Genomic DNA, 17,500 nt, shown 5'->3' with positions numbered 1-17,500 from the left:
AGTATTAATGACGAGGTCTTGTTAGAGAATGTGTTAATAACCGGTCGACCCTCACACCTCCTCTCTATGGCTGCCTCTGTTCCATCTCTACGCGACCACATTATGCTGGAAGAAGTACAGAGCTGAAACTGGCACCTCGACTCTGAGAAACATCCAGAACCCAGCAACTTGTTATCAGCCCGTCCCAGCCTGAAGAACAAGTCCCACAAGTGGTCCTGCTACAGTAGCCGTCTCTAGTCAGAGACAGATAATGTTGTCGTATCTCGTCTCTCGTGTCTCTCCTCGTCTGACTTCCAGTGGGGATTCCCAGTGAGATCAGGTGTCGTGGTGGTAACCCTAACCCTGGATGTGGGAGGAAGTGTCTCTGTGGTGTGTTGAGTGAGTATCTGAGGGCATCAGCTGAAGGAACGCTTGGCTGCAGCTCATGAAGATGAAGTCTCTTCACGTTGTTCTGAATGAAACTGACAGTCAGATTTATTTAGGCCTACTTATTAATGGAAGGTTCCAGAGAGTTGCTCCGGATGGTTCTGGCCCACTTTAAGGTCTGGCTCTAGGAGGACGTTGGGTCTCTGAGGTCTGGCTCTAGGGGGACGTTGGGTCTCTGAGGTCTGGCTCTAGGGGGACGTTGGGTCTTTATAGTATATTTACTGTCGTATAAAATTGGAGTTTACTGAGCTACAGAACTTCCTGATGTCATCGAAGTCCGTCTTTAGTTATTGTTCTGACTGAGAGACAGAATGACGCCCGGCGGCAGAATGACGCCCGGCGGCAGAAAGACGCCCGGCGGCAGAAACTACATCGCGTTTCTGAATCTGGTGAAATCAGATATTTTATTGTCAGAGACTCAGAATCAGCCAACAGGAACACACAAAGGTACAGATGTTATGTGAATATACATCATCATCATCATCATCATCATCATCATCATCATCATCATCATCATCATCATCGTTATGAACCAAGACGTTCGAACAAACGTCTGTTTTTCATTTAAAAATGAGAACAACACAGAAGTGCTTCAAAAATAGGGGCGGGGCTACAGTAGAGGGGCGGGGCTACAGTAGAGGGGCGGGGCTAGATGCTGATGGCTGGGCGGAGTTAGGGTTAAGGTTAGGTTATATTAGGGTTAGGTGAGATAGGGGTTAGGGTTAGGGGGTTAGGGATAGGGGTTAGGGTTAGTGGTTAGGGTTAGTGGTTAGGGTTAGGGTTAGGGTTAGGGGTTGAGGAAAGGGTTAGGGTTAGGGGTTAGGGGTTAGGGTTAGGGGGTTAGGGATAGGGGTTAGGGTTAGGGTTAGGGTTAGTGGTTAGGGTTAGGGGTTAGTGGTTAGGGTTAGGGTTAGGGTTAGGGGTTGAGGAAAGGGTTAGGGTTAGGGGTTAGGGTTAGGGGGTTAGGGATAGGGGTTAGGGTTAGGGTTAGGGTTAGTGGTTAGGGTTAGGGGTTAGTGGTTAGGGTTAGGGTTAGGGTTAGGGGTTGAGGAAAGGGTTAGGGTTAGGGGTTAGGGGTTAGGGTTAGGGGGTTAGGGATAGGGGTTAGGGTTAGGGTTAGGGTTAGGGGTTAGGGGTTAGGGGTTAGGGTTAGGGGGTTAGGGATAGGGGTTAGGGTTAGGGGGTTAGGGGTTGAGGAAAGGGTTAGGGTTAGGGGTTAGGGGTTAGGGTTAGGGGTTAGTGGTTAGGGTTAGGGTTCGGGTTAGGGTTAGGGTTAGTGGTTAGGGTTAGGGGTTAGTGGTTAGGGTTAGGGTTAGGGTTAGGGGTTGAGGAAAGGGTTAGGGTTAGGGGTTAGGGTTAGGGGTTAGGGTTAGGGTTAGGGTTAGTGGTTAGGGTTAGGGGTTAGTGGTTAGGGTTAGGGTTAGGGTTAGGGTTAGGGGTTGAGGAAAGGGTTAGGGTTAGGGGTTAGGGGTTAGGGTTAGGGGGTTAGGGATAGGGGTTAGGGTTAGGGTTAGGGTTAGGGGGTTAGGGGTTGAGGAAAGGGTTAGGGTTAGGGGTTAGGGGTTAGGGTTAGGGTTAGGGTTAGGGGGTTAGGGGTTGAGGTAAGGGTAGGGTTAGGGTTAGTGGTTAGGGTTAGGGGTTGAGGAAAGGGTTAGGGTTAGGGTTAGGGGTTAGTGGTTAGGGTTAGGGGTTGAGGAAAGGGTAGGGTTAGGTGAGATTACATTTTTTATTTGTGTAAATAATTGTAAAAAAATCAAAGTTGAATGAAATTTAATCTATTAAAGTGCTTCGGTGTCGTCAGATCAGGGTTAGTTTAATGTTAGCTTAATGTTAGTTTAATGTTAATATAAAGTTAGTTTAAAAATAGTACCAATAATGAAACTCTGTTAGTATCAGTATCAAAGTATTACTTCACTTTAATGTCTACAGATTAATTTTAATGTTTAATGTTTATGGTTCATATTGAGACACAATACAAAAAACTTTAATTTAAGTTATTTTTTTGGGGGCATTTTCCATTTTTATTGAGGACAGTGGATAGAGTTTTGAAAGGGGGGAGAGAGAGAGTGGATGCGGAAAGGGCCACAGGCCGGATTCGAACCCGGGCCGCCGCGGTCAGGACCAAGCCTTAATACATGGACGCCCGCTCTACCAACTGAGCTAACCCAGGCGCCCGCAGGTTAACTTGTTAACGTGTTAGCAGGTTAACGTGTTTGCAGGTTAACGTGTTTGCAGGTTAACTTGTTAACGTGTCAACAGGTTAACGTGTTTTCAGGTTTACATGTTAACTTGTTTACTGGTTAACAGGTTAACGTGTGTACAGGTTAATGTGTTAACTGGTTAACGTGTTAACCTGTAAACTGGTTAACGTCTTAACAGGTTAACGTGTTTACAGGTTAACGTGTTTACAGGCTAACGTGTTTACAGGTTAACGTGTTAACCTGTAAACTGGTTAATGTGTTAACCTGTAAACTGGTTAACGTGTTTACAGGTTAACGTGTTTTCAGGTTTACATGTTAACTTGTTTACTGGTTAACAAGTTAACTGGTTAACAGGTCAGATGTGAGTCAGCTGGTGTATTGATCTTCTGTCGTCTGTTAAATGTTTTACGTTCTGTTGTTCAGTGAAGTTGTCTCCTGTTTAAAATATAAAGTATATATATATATATTTATACTTTATATTTATATATATATATTTATTTTTCTATTTAAAATAAAACTGCTGTTTGTCGTCTGATTTACAAAATGATCTAAATGAACAGACAAGTAGGACAGACAGAGACAGGTAGACAGACAGGTGTTTTACAGACAGGTAGACAGACAGGTAAACAGACAAGTGTTTTACAGAAAGTTGGACGGACAGACAAACAGACAGGTGTTTTACAGACAGGTAGACAGACAGGTAAACAGACGGGTGTTTTACAGGTGTGGTACCTGGCTGAGGGCAGGATGATGATGATGCGGCTCATACAGGTGACGTTGTGGCGTTCCACCTGGTGAAGGAACTCCTGAAGTCGATGCTGAACGGCCGAGTTTACAAACCGACTTCGATTCTGCAGATGAGATTATTATTATTATTATTATTATATATACAATCAACACAAAAAGATTACATTCAAACCTGACCTCAGGTCTGTACTAAGAAGCGAGTTCATCATACCCAAGGTATGTTCATCGTACCCAGGGTATCTTCATCATACCAGGGTATCTTCATCGTACCCAGGGTATCTTCATCATACCCAGGGTATCTTCATCATACCAGGGTATCTTCATCGTACCCAGGGTATCTTCATCATACCCAGGGTATCTTCATCGTACCAGGGTATCTCCATCATACCAGGGTATCTTCATCGTACCCAGGGTATCTCCATCATCCCCAAGGTATGTTCATCATCTCCAGGGTATCTTCATCGTACCCAGGGTATCTTCATCGTACCCAGGGTATCTTCATCATACCAGGGTATCTCCATCGTACCCAGGATATCTCCATCATACCCAGGGTATCTTCATCGTACCCAGGGTATCTCATCATACCCAAGGTATCTTCATCGTACCCAGGGTATCTTCATCATACCAGAGTATCCTCATCATACCAGGGTATCTTCATCATACCCAAGGTATGTTCATCATCTCCAGGGTATCTTCATCATACCAGGGTATCTCATCATACCCAAGGTATCTTCATCGTACCCAGGGTATCTTCATCATACCAGGGTATCTTCATCATACCAGGGTATCTCCATCGTACCCAGGGTATCTCCATCATCCCCAAGGTATGTTCATCATCTCCAGGGTATCTTCATCGTACCCAGGGTATCTTCATCGTACCCAGGGTATCTCCATCGTACCCAGGGTATCTCCATCATCCCCAGGGTATCTTCATCGTACCCAGGGTATCTTCATCGTACCCAGGGTATCTTCATCATACCAGGGTATCTCCATCATCCCCAAGGTATGTTCATCATCTCAAGGGTATCTCCATCGTACCCAGGGTATCTCCATCGTACCCAGGGTATCTTCATCGTACCCAGGGTATCTCCATCATCCCCAGGGTATCTTCATCGTACCCAGGGTATCTTCATCGTACCCAGGGTATCTTCATCATACCAGGGTATCTCCATCATCCCCAAGGTATGTTCATCATCTCAAGGGTATCTCCATCGTACCCAGGGTATCTCCATCATACCCAGGGTATCTTCATCATACCCAAGGTATGTTCATCATCTCCAGGGTATCTTCATCATACCCAGGGTATCTTCATCGTACCCAGGGTATCTTCATCGTACCCAGGGTATCTTCATCATACCAGGGTATCTCATCATACCCAAGGTATGTTCATCATCTCCAGGGTATCTTCATCATACCCAGGGTATCTTCATCATACCCACGGTATCTTCATCGTACCCAGGGTATCTTCATCATACCAGGGTATCTCCATCATCCCCAAGGTATGTTCATCATCTCCAGGGTATCTTCATCATACCCAGGGTATCTCCATCGTACCCAGGGTATCTCCATCGTACCCAGGGTATCTTCATCGTACCCTCATCGTACCCAGGGTATCTTCATCGTACCCAGGGTATCTTCATCATACCAGGGTATCTCCATCATCCCCAAGGTATGTTCATCATCTCCAGGGTATCTTCATCATACCCAGGGTATCTCCATCATACCCAGGGTATCTCCATCGTACCCAGGGTATCTTCATCGTACCCAGGGTATCTTCATCGTACCCTCATCGTACCCAGGGTATCTTCATCGTACCCACGGTATCTTCATCATACCAGGGTATCTCCATCATCCCCAAGGTATGTTCATCATCTCCAGGGTATCTTCATCGTACCCAGGGTATGTTCATCGTACCCAGGGTATCTTCATCGTACCCTCATCGTACCCAGGGTATCTTCATCGTACCCAGGGTATCTTCATCGTACCCTCATCGTACCCAGGGTATCTTCATCATACCCAGGGTATCTTCATCATACCAGGGTATCTCCATCGTACCCAGGGTATCTCCATCGTACCCTCATCGTACCCAGGGTATCTCCATCGTACCCAGGGTATCTTCATCGCACCCAGGGTATCTCCATCATACCCAGGGTATCTTCATCATACCAGGGTATCTTCATCGTACCCAGGGTATCTTCATCGTACCCAGGGTATCTTCATCGTACCCTCATCGTACCCAGGGTATCTTCATCGTACCCAGGGTATCTTCATCATACCAGGGTATCTCCATCGTACCCAGGGTATCTTCATCGTACCCAGGGTATCTTCATCGTACCCAGGGTATCTCCATCGTACCCAGGGTATCTTCATCGTACCCAGGGTATCTTCATCGTACCCAGGGTATCTCCATCGTAGCCAGGGTATCTTCATCATACCAGGGTATCCTCATCATACCAGGGTATCTCCATCGTACCCAGGGTATCTTCATCATACCAGGGTATCCTCATCATACCAGGGTATCTCCATCGTACCCAGGGTATCTTCATCATACCAGGGTATCCTCATCATACCAGGGTATCTTCATCATACCCAAGGTATGTTCATCATCTCCAGGGTATCTTCATCATACCAGGGTATCTCATCATACCCAAGGTATCTTCATCGTACCCAGGGTATCTTCATCATACCAGGGTATCTTCATCATACCAGGGTATCTCCATCGTACCCAGGGTATCTCCATCATCCCCAAGGTATGTTCATCATCTCCAGGGTATCTTCATCGTACCCAGGGTATCTCCATCATCCCCAAGGTATGTTCATCATCTCCAGGGTATCTCCATCGTACCCAGGGTATCTTCATCGTACCCAGGGTATCTTCATCATACCAGGGTATCTTCATCGTACCCAGGGTATCTTCATCATACCAGGGTATCTCCATCGTACCCAGGGTATCTTCATCATACCCAGGGTATCTTCATCATACCAGGGTATCTTCATCATACTCAAGGTATGTTCATCATCTCCAGGGTATCTTCATCATACCCAGGGTATCTTCATCGTACCCAGGGTATCTTCATCGTACCCAGGGTATCTTCATCATACCAGGGTATCTCATCATACCCAAGGTATGTTCATCATCTCCAGGGTATCTTCATCATACCCAGGGTATCTTCATCGTACCCACGATATCTTCATCGTACCCAGGGTATCTTCATCATACCAGGGTATCTCCATCATCCCCAAGGTATGTTCATCATCTCCAGGGTATCTTCATCGTACCCAGGGTATCTTCATCATACCCAGGGTATCTCCATCATACCCAGGGTATCTCCATCATACCCAGGGTATCGTCATCGTACCCAGGGTATCTTCATCGTACCCAGGGTATCGTCATCGTACCCAGGGTATCGTCATCGTACCCAGGGTATCTCCATCGTACCCAGGGTATCGTCATCGTACCCAGGGTATCTTCATCGTACCCAGGGTATCTTCATCGTACCCAGGGTATCTCCATCGTACCCAGGGTATCTTCATCGTACCCAGGGTATCTCCATCATACCCAGGGTATCGTCATCATACCCAGGGTATCTTCATCATACCCAGGGTATCTTCATCATACCCAGGGTATCTTCATCATACCCAGGGTATCGTCATCATACCCAGGGTATCTTCATCGTACCCAGGGTATCTTCATCGTACCCTCATCGTACCCAGGGTATCTCCATCATACCCAGGGTATCTCCATCGTACCCAGGGTATCTTCATCGTACCCTCATCGTACCCAGGGTATCTTCATCGTACCCAGGGTATCTTCATCATACCCAGGGTATCTCATCATACCAGGGTATCTCCATCGTACCCAGGGTATCTCATCATACCCAGGGTATCACCATCATCTCCAGGGTATCTTCTAGTTATCTGGCTTCATTAACTCTAACAACAGAGATGAAACTAAGCGGTCCTAAGAAGCTGGTTATCAACTCAGTAAATCGACCCAGAGTTTCTCAGTCTGGCTGTGAGCGAGTTCACATGAACGGGGCGGAGTTAGCAGCATCTGACCAATCACAGACATGGACTAGTCTACTGACCAATCACAGACATGGACACGTCAGCAGAGAGACACATTTATCAAAGGAAGAGTGAACTATATCAGACAGATATGAAGAAGTGAAACTCTTAATCAGACTAACAGTAACAGTTGAAGCTGCCAGATGCAGGAAGAACAGCTGGTGAAAGAAACAACTCCAGATGTGTGGATGATTAAATTAACAGACTTATTAATTTAACGGAACACTCAACAGTCAGATATACTCCTCTAGATATAAACAGCTTTTAAATGTATAATGGATGACTGGATTACACCTCGTCATGACCAGTAATATTAATACGGCGTGTGACTATTTGAACCTTCTCTCAGCTGCCCCCCCCCCGTCTCCGGCGGTCTGAAACGGACTCAAGAGGAAGTTAAAAAATATAAAAACATAATTCAAAGCGGTAAACACCCCCAGCATAAATCCAGCTGTCCTTCCTGCATCTGTCAGTTTAAACTGAGTTGTGTTTAGTCTGATTATGACGGTAACTTCTTCATATGTGTGTAATATTATCATACAATCTCCACACGGAGCTCTGATTGGTCAGTAGGAGGTGCTTTTATACGAGTTGATCTCTTATCTGGAACATAACCTGCTCTGGAGCAGGTCAGCTGTTCAGCATCAGTTACAATGGAGATCTACCCAGGTAAGAAGTGAACCAGCTTCGTAGGACGAAAACCCTGAAGGGTTAACCCTGAAGTTACCTCGCTAACCGTAAACCCTACTGCCTAGTACAGACCTCTGGTCTCTATGTCCCTGTAGTGTTATTGGCACTGACGGACTCACCTCCTCCGCCTCCTCCGCCTCCAGACAGCATCATGGTCGGGCTGACAGACGACCTCCCCATCCTTCCTGAAACTGGACTGGACTTTCCGTCTTTACTGCCGTGTCTGGGCAGAGACCTGGAGTCTCCTACAGAGACACATGGAGACAAAGACAGGAGACAGAGACAGAATGAAAACTTGTTTCCTCAGCAGCTAATTTAATGTTTAGTTTTATGTCTGTTGGTAACTCTTATCTCATCAGAGCCGAGAGGATCTCAGAGACACAGTACACCCCCCCACCACCTTGTCTTTCAGGTCAGGAGACACATCTGTCCCACATGTTGACATCAATCATATCCATTTATTTACTGTGTAAGAAGCGCACATATATATCTATATATATAGGCCTGTCCGTTGTAGACCTCAATGTTATGATAACAAGGTTGTTCTTTGTGGTGTTAAATCACTTTAATGAAGTTAATCAGGTTTCTTCAGTGGTTTATATCCTGCAGGTGTCTGCTACCGCTCTGCAGGTGTCTGCTACCGCTCTGCAGGTGTCTGCTACCGTTCTGCAGGTGTCTGCTACCGCTCTGCAGGTGTCTGCTACCGTTCTGCAGGTGTCTGCTACCGCTCTGCAGGTGTCTGCTACCGCTCTGCAGGTGTCTGCTACCGCTCTGCAGGTGTCTGCTACCGCTCTGCAGGTGTCTGCTACCGTTCTGCAGGTGTCTGCTACCGCTCTGCAGGTGTCTGCTACCGCTCTGCAGGTGTCTGCTACCGCTCTGCAGCCCAGAGGTCAAACAGGGAAGAATTCACTATGTGAAGCAAAGAGACTAACCCAGTAACACAAAGACTAATCCAGTAACACAAAGACTAATCCAGTAACACAGAGACTAACCCAGTAACACAAAGACTAATCCAGTAACACAAAGACTAATCCAGTAACACAGAGACTAACCCAGTAACACAAAGACTAATCCAGTAAAACAGAGACTAACCCAGTAACACAAAAACTAACCCAGTAGCACAGAGACTAACCCAGTAACACAAAAACTAACCCAGTAGCACAGAGACTAACCCAGTAGCACAGAGACTAACCCAGTAGCACAGAGACTAACCCAGTAGCACAGAGACTAACCCAGTAGCACAAAGGCTAACCCGGTAGCACAGAGACTAACCCAGTAGCACAGAGACTAACCCAGTAGCACAGAGATTAACCCAGTAGCACAGAGACTAACCCAGTAACACAAAAACTAACCCGGTAGCACAGAGACTAACCCAGTAACACAGAGACTAACCCAGTAGCACAGAGACTAACCCAGTAACACAGAGACTAACCCAGTAGCACAGAGACTAACCCAGTAACACAAAAACTAACCCAGTAGCACAGAGACTAACCCAGTAGCACAGAGACTAACCCAGTAGCACAGAGACTAACCCCGGTGGTCAGTTCTTCTCAGGAAGTTCCCAGAACTGTTCGGTTCAAACATGCCTGCAGTGTAGTACTGCTGCAGTACTGATGGAGTACTGATGCAGTAGTACTGCAGTACTGCTGCAGTACTGATGCAGTACTGAGTATTTACCTTCACTCCCTCTGCTCTTCCTGCCTCCGGTTCCTTTCTTCATCACCTGTCTACCAGAGCTGAACAGGTTGTTGAGTTCGTCCAATGGGCTGGTGGGAGTGTGTGACCTCATGGACACGTTCTGCATGGAGCCGTGGGCGGAGGACGAGTTACTGAGTTTAGCTCCACAGTCCCCGGCCCTGTGTGAGGACGAGGAAGAGGAAGAGGAAGAGCGGGGCATACTTCCTCCTGCCATCAGAGCGTCGTACGGCGGCGGCCTCTTCAGGCTGAGGGGGGTCAGAGAGCGACCCATGCTGACCGGAGACGGACATGCTGATTGGCTGCGGGGGTAACCGTGACCACTGTGGGCGGAGCCAGAGGACTTGTAGAGGTTGGAGGGCAAAGGCGGAGCTGACGAGCGGCCAGAGGAGGTGACAGTGTGGGTGGAGGACAGATCACGGTCTCGGTCTCGGTCTCGGTCTCGGTCTCGGTCTCGGTCCCGGTCCCGATCTCGCTCCTTGCGGTGGTGGGTGGAGCTCTGAGAAGGTTCAACACCACCCGACTGGCTGTAGGTGGCGTTGTCCATCACAGGCAGCCGAGTGACGTCTAACGGGGTGAGGGGGGACTCGTCGGAGTTGGGGGAGCACTGGGCCGGGGCGGGGGGGAAGACGAACAGCGGTGGGCGGTGAGTCAGGAGGTTGGGGAAGGGTGGAGGGATGTCACAGAGAGAGCCGCGGGACGACCAGGCTTCAGGATCCATGATGGCAGCGTGAGCGTCCTGCAGGAAGTCCTCGAGCATTGGGTACTTCATCTCCTCGTAGACCGCCTCGCTCTGTTCGTCCTCCACGCCGTCCTGACCTTTCAGCTCCCGGAGGACGTTTCCCACCATCTCGATGTAGACGGGCTCCTCGTCGTCCGTGTCCCTCGACGTCGGACTCTGACTTTGGAATGAAGATTTGTCCAGTCGCGAGGAAGACTTCTTGTTGCCATGGATACGGACGTAAGATTCATCAAAGGAGGTGCTGAGCTGAGTGTTTGGATTTCTTTTGGGTTTGGGTGGAGGCATCTTCCTGTAGTCCTCACCAGAGAGACGCCGAGCTGCAGACAGACAACCAACAGGTGTCAGGTTTAACCAACAGGTGTCGGGTTTAACCAACAGGCGTCGGGTTTAACCAACAGGCGTCGGGTTTAACCAACAGGTGTCGGGTTTAACCAACAGGTGTCGGGTTTAACCAACAGGCGTCGGGTTTAACCAACAGGCGTCGGGTTTAACCAACAGGCGTCGGGTTTAACCAACAGGTGTCGGGTTTAACCAACAGGCGTCGGGTTTAACCAACAGGTGTCGAGTTTAACCAACAGGTGTCGGGTTTAACCAACAGGTGTCATGTTTAACCAACAGGTGTCATGTTTAACCAACAGGTGTCGGGTTTAACCAACAGGCGTCGGGTTTAACCAACAGGTGTCATGTTTAACCAACAGGTGTCATGTTTAACCAACAGGTGTCGGGTTTAACCAACAGGTGTCGAGTTTAACCAACAGGTGTCGGGTTTAACCAACAGGTGTCATGTTTAACCAACAGGTGTCGGGTTTAACCAACAGGAGTCATGTTTAACCAACAGGAGTCATGTTTAACCAACAGGCGTCATGTTTAACCAACAGGTGTCGGGTTTAACCAACAGGTGTCATGTTTAACCAACAGGTGTCGGGTTTAACCAACAGGTGTCGGGTTTAACCAACAGGTGTCGGGCAGGTGTTGTGTTCTCACCTTCAGCCTGCTCCGACGTCTCTTTGAACTCTTGAACGTCCGTCTTGGAGCCTCCGTCCATCGTCTCAGAGCTGCTGCTCAGTTTGGTGTTGGGGTCTCTCTTGGGTTTGGGGGGAGGTTGTTTCCGGTTGGGATTGGAGTCGTTGTCTTCGCCCACCGAGTGGAGGGACTGGGACCGGACGGTGAAGCCCTGACTGGGGGGCGGCAGACGGTCCTGTGGGGCCGGCATCGTCATGAAACCCATCCTGAAATGTTTCCCAGAGTATGCCCCGTCTGTTGCCATGGCAACATCTTCACCAATCCTGGATGGACGGATGGGAAGACGTATTAGTGACTGTACATCATCAACCAGTCAGGGTTCGGGTTACACGGGGACCAGCTGAAAACAATTCCTTAAAATGCCATAAAAAAGGAAAAATTAAATATTTCTTAAAATCGCTCAAATAGCCGAAGTCCACTAACTGAAGGAGGACAACGGAGAGATTACTGAAAGGAAGGGAGGGGAATAAAAGGTTTCCAAGGTTACCAAGGTTACCATAAAATGCACTCTAATAAAAACCCTGTAGAATGCAGATGAAGTGTTGAAACAGCAGCTCACATAGCCGGTCTGAAGGAGCTGCTGTGAAGCACATCGTCCTGCAGGTGGAAGGTGATCCATTAAAACCTCACAACTCCCCAAAGGGACGTCACTCGTCATGTACAAAAAGAAGTGCTTTAAGGTAAGTGGCATGTTGGAACACAAGAAAATAACATTAGGGAATAATAAAATGAATTCAAATATAATGAATAGAATAAAAATATATCAGTGTAAATAAGAAAAAGCATTTAGTAATAAATATGAACCCCAGCAGCTAGCAGCACAAGCTAACGCTAACCCCAACCCTGAATCTAGAGAGGACGTCTACAAGTCATCAACTCTGACCGTCCGTCCCTTCAGAGACACTCCCCAACACTATCATTAGGTAGGTAGGCAGGTAGACAGGTAGACAGGTAGGTAGACAGGTAGGTAGACAGGTAGACAGCCTCCCTTCAGAGACACTCCCCAACATCATCATTAGGTAGGTAGACAGGTAGACAGGTAGGTGGACAGGTAGGTAGACAGGTAGACAGGTAGACAGGTAGGTGGACAGGTAGGTGGACAGGTAGGTAGACAGGTAGACAGGTAGGTGGACAGGTAGGTAGACAGGTAGGTAGACAGGTAGACAGGTAGACAGGTAAGTGGACAGGTAGGTAGACAGGTAGACAGGTAGACAGGTAGGTGGACAGGTAGGTAGACAGGCAGACAGGTAGGTAGACAGGTAGGTAGACAGGTAGGTGGACAGGTAGGTAGACAGGTAGGTAGACAGGTAGACAGGTAATTGGACAGGTAGGTAGACAGGTAGGTAGACAGGTAGGTAGACAGGTAGACAGGTAGGTAGACAGGTAGGTGGACAGGTAGACAGGTAGACAGGTAGGTAGACAGGTAGGTGGACAGGTAGGTAGACAGGTAGACAGGTAGGTAGACAGGTAGACAGGTAGGTAGACAGGTAGGTGGACAGGTAGACAGGTAGGTAGACAGGTAGGTGGACAGGTAGGTAGACAGGTAGACAGGTAGACAGGTGGACAGGTAGGTAGACAGGTAGACAGGTAGACGGGTAGACAGGTAGACAGCCTCCCTCCAGAGACACTCCCCAACATCATCATAATGAACATAAGCAACCAACAGGGCACGCAGACAGCTGTCGGGTTTTTACAGTCCTTCAGCATCCACAGATATCAGATTGATTGATTGATTGATTGATTGATTGATTGATTGATTGATTGATTGATTGATTGATTGATTGATTGATAGCTGTCAGGATGTAAAGAGAAGTTCAACAAATGTAACAGAAAATGTTTTTGAAGAAAATTATCAACCCTAGCTTCAACTATTAATACTTCAACTATGAATACTTCAACTATTAATAGTTGAAGTATTCATAATTGAAGTATTAATAGTTAAAGTATTAATAGTTGAAGTATTAATAATTGAAGTATTAATAGTTGAAGTATTAATAATTGAAGTATTAATAGTTGAAGTATTAATAGTTGAAGTATTCATAATTGAAGTATTAATAGTTGAAGTATTAATAGTTGAAGTATTAATAATTGAAGTATTAATAGTTAAAGTATTAATAGTTGAAGTATTAATAGTTAAAGTATTAATAGTTGAAGTATTAATAGTTGAAGTATTAATAGTTAAAGTATTAATAGTTGAAGTATTAATAGTTAAAGTATTAATAGTTGAAGTATTAATAGTTGAAGTATTAATAGTTGAAGTATTAATAGTTAAAGTATTAATAGTTGAAGTATTAATAGCACACAGTAAAAGTGCTGCATTGAAGTGTTGCCTTCAGGTGCAGAGGGACGGAGCGGTGTCGTCTGTCCTCGGTGGAGCTTTCACTTCTAACATGGTTATATTTCATCAACAGTAACATTCCTCTGTCAGGTAGATGTAGTTCCTTTAAAGTAGTAGAAGTACACAGTAAGTAGTATAGTAACAGTAGTATACAGTTGTCTCAGTGCTTTGGGGGCATTTTATGAGATGTTTAGTTAGAATAGTACCATGATTCAATATGTTTCATATCTAAACATCATAATAAATCTATAGCGGTTCGGGGCCCTTCTAGTCGGGGCCCTTCTAGTCGGGGCCCCAGGCAGGTGCCTTGCCCAACAGTAGTCTGTCGCTGGTGTTCCCGTGAATCCGAGTGGACATCAGCGTGTTTCTGACCATCGTTAACAGCTCTACTGATTATTTATGTGTTTGTTGTTATGTAAAACATCTGGATGTATGTTGTTATGTAAAACATCTGGATGTATGTTGTTATGTAAAACATCTAGATGTATGTTGTTATGTAAAACACCTGGATGTATGTTGTTATGTAAAACATCTGGATGTATGTTGTTATGTAAAACATCTGGATGTATGTTGTTATGTAAAACATCTGGATGTATGTTGTTATGTAAAACATCTGGATGTATGTTGTTATGTAAAACATCTGGATGTATGTTGTTATGTAAAACATCTAGATGTATGTTGTTATGTAAAACATCTGGATGTATGTTGTTATGTAAAACATCTGGATGTATGTTGTTATGTAAAACATCTAGATGTATGTTGTTATGTAAAACATCTGGATGTATGTTGTTATGTAAAACATCTAGATGTATGTTGTTATGTAAAACATCTGGATGTATGTTGTTATGTAAAACATCTGGAGGTTCATGTTGTTATGTAAAACATCTGGAGGTTCATGTTGTCTACACTACAGCGCCTGACTTTAACTTCTGCTCCTGTCATACTCACCGCGCTCTCTAGACATCGCCATTCTGTTCTTTTATACTTTCTTTCAGTGATCTACCATGTGAATAGATGATAACACCTACTAGTGAGTGTAGTAGGCCCCTACTGACCCACATCTATGGGGCCTATAGCGACTGATAACGCCTATTCACTGGCCTGACGTCAGTGTAGTCGGCTGAGAGCTCACAGTTTAAATGGTTCCTACCTCTTGATGGTGTTACAGTTTAAATGGTTCCTACCTCTTGATGGTGTTACAGTTTAAATGGTTCTTACCTCTTGATGGTGTTACAGTTTAAATGGTTCCTACCTCTTGATGGTGTTACAGTTTAAATGGTTCTTACCTCTTGATGGTGTTACAGTTTAAATGGTTCTTACCTCTTGATGGTGTTACAGTTTAAATGGTTCCTACCTCTTGATGGTGTTACAGTTTAAATGGTTCCTACCTCTTGACAGTGTTACAGTTTAAATGGTTCCTACCTCTTGATGGTGTTACAGTTTAAATGGTTCCTACCTCTTGATGGTGTTACAGTTTAAATGGTTCCTACCTCTTGATGGCGTCACAGTTTAAATGGTTCCTACCTCTTGATGGTGTTACAGTTTAAATGGTTCCTACCTCTTGATGGCGTTACAGTTTAAATGGTTCCTACCTCTTGATGGTGTTACAGTTTAAATGGTTCCTACCTCTTGATGGCGTCCTCCTGTCGTCTCTTCTTCTGGTGTTTCTCCTGCAGGTAGGCCCAGTTCGTCTGGTTGCGGACCCGATCGCTCTCTCTGGCGATGTCGGAGGCGTTCTGAATGACCAGACCGTCGTATGTTCGAAGGCCGCTATCCTCCACGTACTGAAAAAACCTCCTGAAGGAAGACGCCTCCTCCTGAGACGTCATAACTCCCCGCAGACCTGAGAAGAGGATCAGAGAGGAAGACATCACTACATCACTAAGGTAACAGCGCAGCGGGTAAACGGTACCGGCATCACTGAGGGTAACATCGGTTAAAGGGTACCGGTAGAAACACAGGTTTATTCATTACAACGGTTTGAACCCACCGCCAGTCAGCGGTTTGAACCCACCGCCAGTCAGCGGTTTGAACCCACCGCCAGTCAACGGTTTGAACCCACCGCCAGTCAAGAGTTTGAACCCACCGCCAGTCAACGGTTTGAACCCACCGCCAGTCAACGGTTTGAACCCACCGCCAGTCAGCGGTTTGAACCCACCGCCAGTCAACGGTTTGAACCCACCGCCAGTCAAGAGTTTGAACCCACCGCCAGTCAACGGTTTGAACCCACCGCCAGTCAACGGTTTGAACCCACCGCCAGTCAAGAGTTTGAACCCACCGCCAGTCAACGGTTTGAACCCACCGCCAGTCAACGGTTTGAACCCACCGCCAGTCAACGGTTTGAACCCACCGCCAGTCAACGGTTTGAACCCACCGCCAGTCAAGAGTTTGAACCCACCGCCAGTCAACGGTTTGAACCCACCGCCAGTCAACGGTTTGAACCCACCGCCAGTCAGCGGTTTGAACCCACCGCCAGTCAACGGTTTGAACCCACCGCCAGTCAAGAGTTTGAACCCACCGCCAGTCAGCGGTTTGAACCCACCGCCAGTCAACAGTTTGAACCCACCGCCAGTCAAGAGTTTGAACCCACCGCCAGTCAGCGGTTTGAACCCACCGCCAGTCAACGGTTTGAACCCACCGCCAGTCAACGGTTTGAACCCACCGCCAGTCAACGGTTTGAACCCACCGCCAGTCAACGGTTTGAACCCACCGCCAGTCAACGGTTTGAACCCACCGCCAGTCAACGGTTTGAACCCACCGCCAGTCAACGATTTGAACCCACCGCCAGTCAACGGTTTGAACCCACCGCCAGTCAACGGTTTGAACCCACCGCCAGTCAACGGTTTGAACCCACCGCCAGTCAACGGTTTGAACCCACCGCCAGTCAACGGTTTGAACCCACCGCCAGTCAACGGTTTGAACCCACCGCCAGTCAAGAGTTTGAACCCACCGCCAGTCAACGGTTTGAACCCACCGCCAGTCAACGATTTGAACCCACCGCCAGTCAAGAGTTTGAACCCACCGCCAGTCAACGGTTTGAACCCACCGCCAGTCAGCGGTTTGAACCCACCGCCAGTCAAGAGTTTGAACCCACCGCCAGTCAACGGTTTGAACCCACCGCCAGTCAAGAGTTTGAACCCACCGCCAGTCAACGGTTTGAACCCACCGCCAGTCAGCGGTTTGAACCCACCGCCAGTCAAGATTTTGAACCCACCGCCAGTCAACGGTTTGAACCCACCGCCAGTCAACGGTTTGAACCCACCGCCAGTCAACGGTTTATTGTCAGTTTGCACTGAAATTCATTTTGCATCCCTAGGCAGCTCAGTTTGAGAAAAAGTAGACATCCAAAAGACATCCCGTTACCATAGAGACAGACAGACATCCTGTTACCATAGAGACAGACAGACATCCTGTTACCATAGAGACAGACAGACATCCTGTTACCACAGAGACAGACAGACATCCTGTTACCACAGAGACAGACAGACATCCTGTTACCATAGAGACAGACAGACAGACATCCTGTAACAATAGAGACAGACAGACAGACATCCTGTAACAATAGAGACA

At 46.9% G+C, this 17,500-nt stretch overlaps 1 protein-coding gene and 1 long non-coding RNA gene across 3 annotated transcripts in view; one reads left to right on the top strand and one right to left on the bottom strand.

The window, feature by feature from the left end:
• nyap2a (neuronal tyrosine-phosphorylated phosphoinositide-3-kinase adaptor 2a) overlaps positions 1–17,500 on the bottom strand; it is a 27,309-nt gene that overhangs the window by 2,859 nt on the left and 6,950 nt on the right. The window contains exons 1-6 of one of the 2 annotated variants that reach the window (XM_037776301.1): positions 15,557–15,644; positions 13,896–14,033; positions 11,554–11,855; positions 9,810–10,886; positions 8,252–8,377; positions 3,360–3,478 (exon numbers count right to left, since the gene is read on the bottom strand). In XM_037776301.1, coding sequence (XP_037632229.1) covers positions 3,360–3,478; positions 8,252–8,377; positions 9,810–10,886; positions 11,554–11,836 — 1,605 coding nt within the window. In that variant the 5' untranslated portion in view covers positions 11,837–11,855; positions 13,896–14,033; positions 15,557–15,644. Of the gene's footprint in view, positions 1–3,359; positions 3,479–8,251; positions 8,378–9,809; positions 10,887–11,553; positions 11,856–13,895; positions 14,034–15,556; positions 15,774–17,500 lie in introns of those variants that run through there. The other variant, XM_037776300.1, reaches the window with a different exon arrangement.
• LOC119492003 lies at positions 2,608–3,091 on the top strand. The gene is made up of 2 exons (XR_005207697.1): positions 2,608–2,709; positions 2,806–3,091. It is a non-coding gene; the product is annotated as an uncharacterized LOC119492003 (long non-coding RNA).

This window comes from Sebastes umbrosus, chromosome 7, assembly GCF_015220745.1.
Source record: "Sebastes umbrosus isolate fSebUmb1 chromosome 7, fSebUmb1.pri, whole genome shotgun sequence".
In the NCBI taxonomy this organism is placed as follows: Eukaryota; Metazoa; Chordata; class Actinopteri; order Perciformes; family Sebastidae; genus Sebastes; species Sebastes umbrosus.
This window is presented reverse-complemented; position numbering and strand designations above follow the sequence as displayed.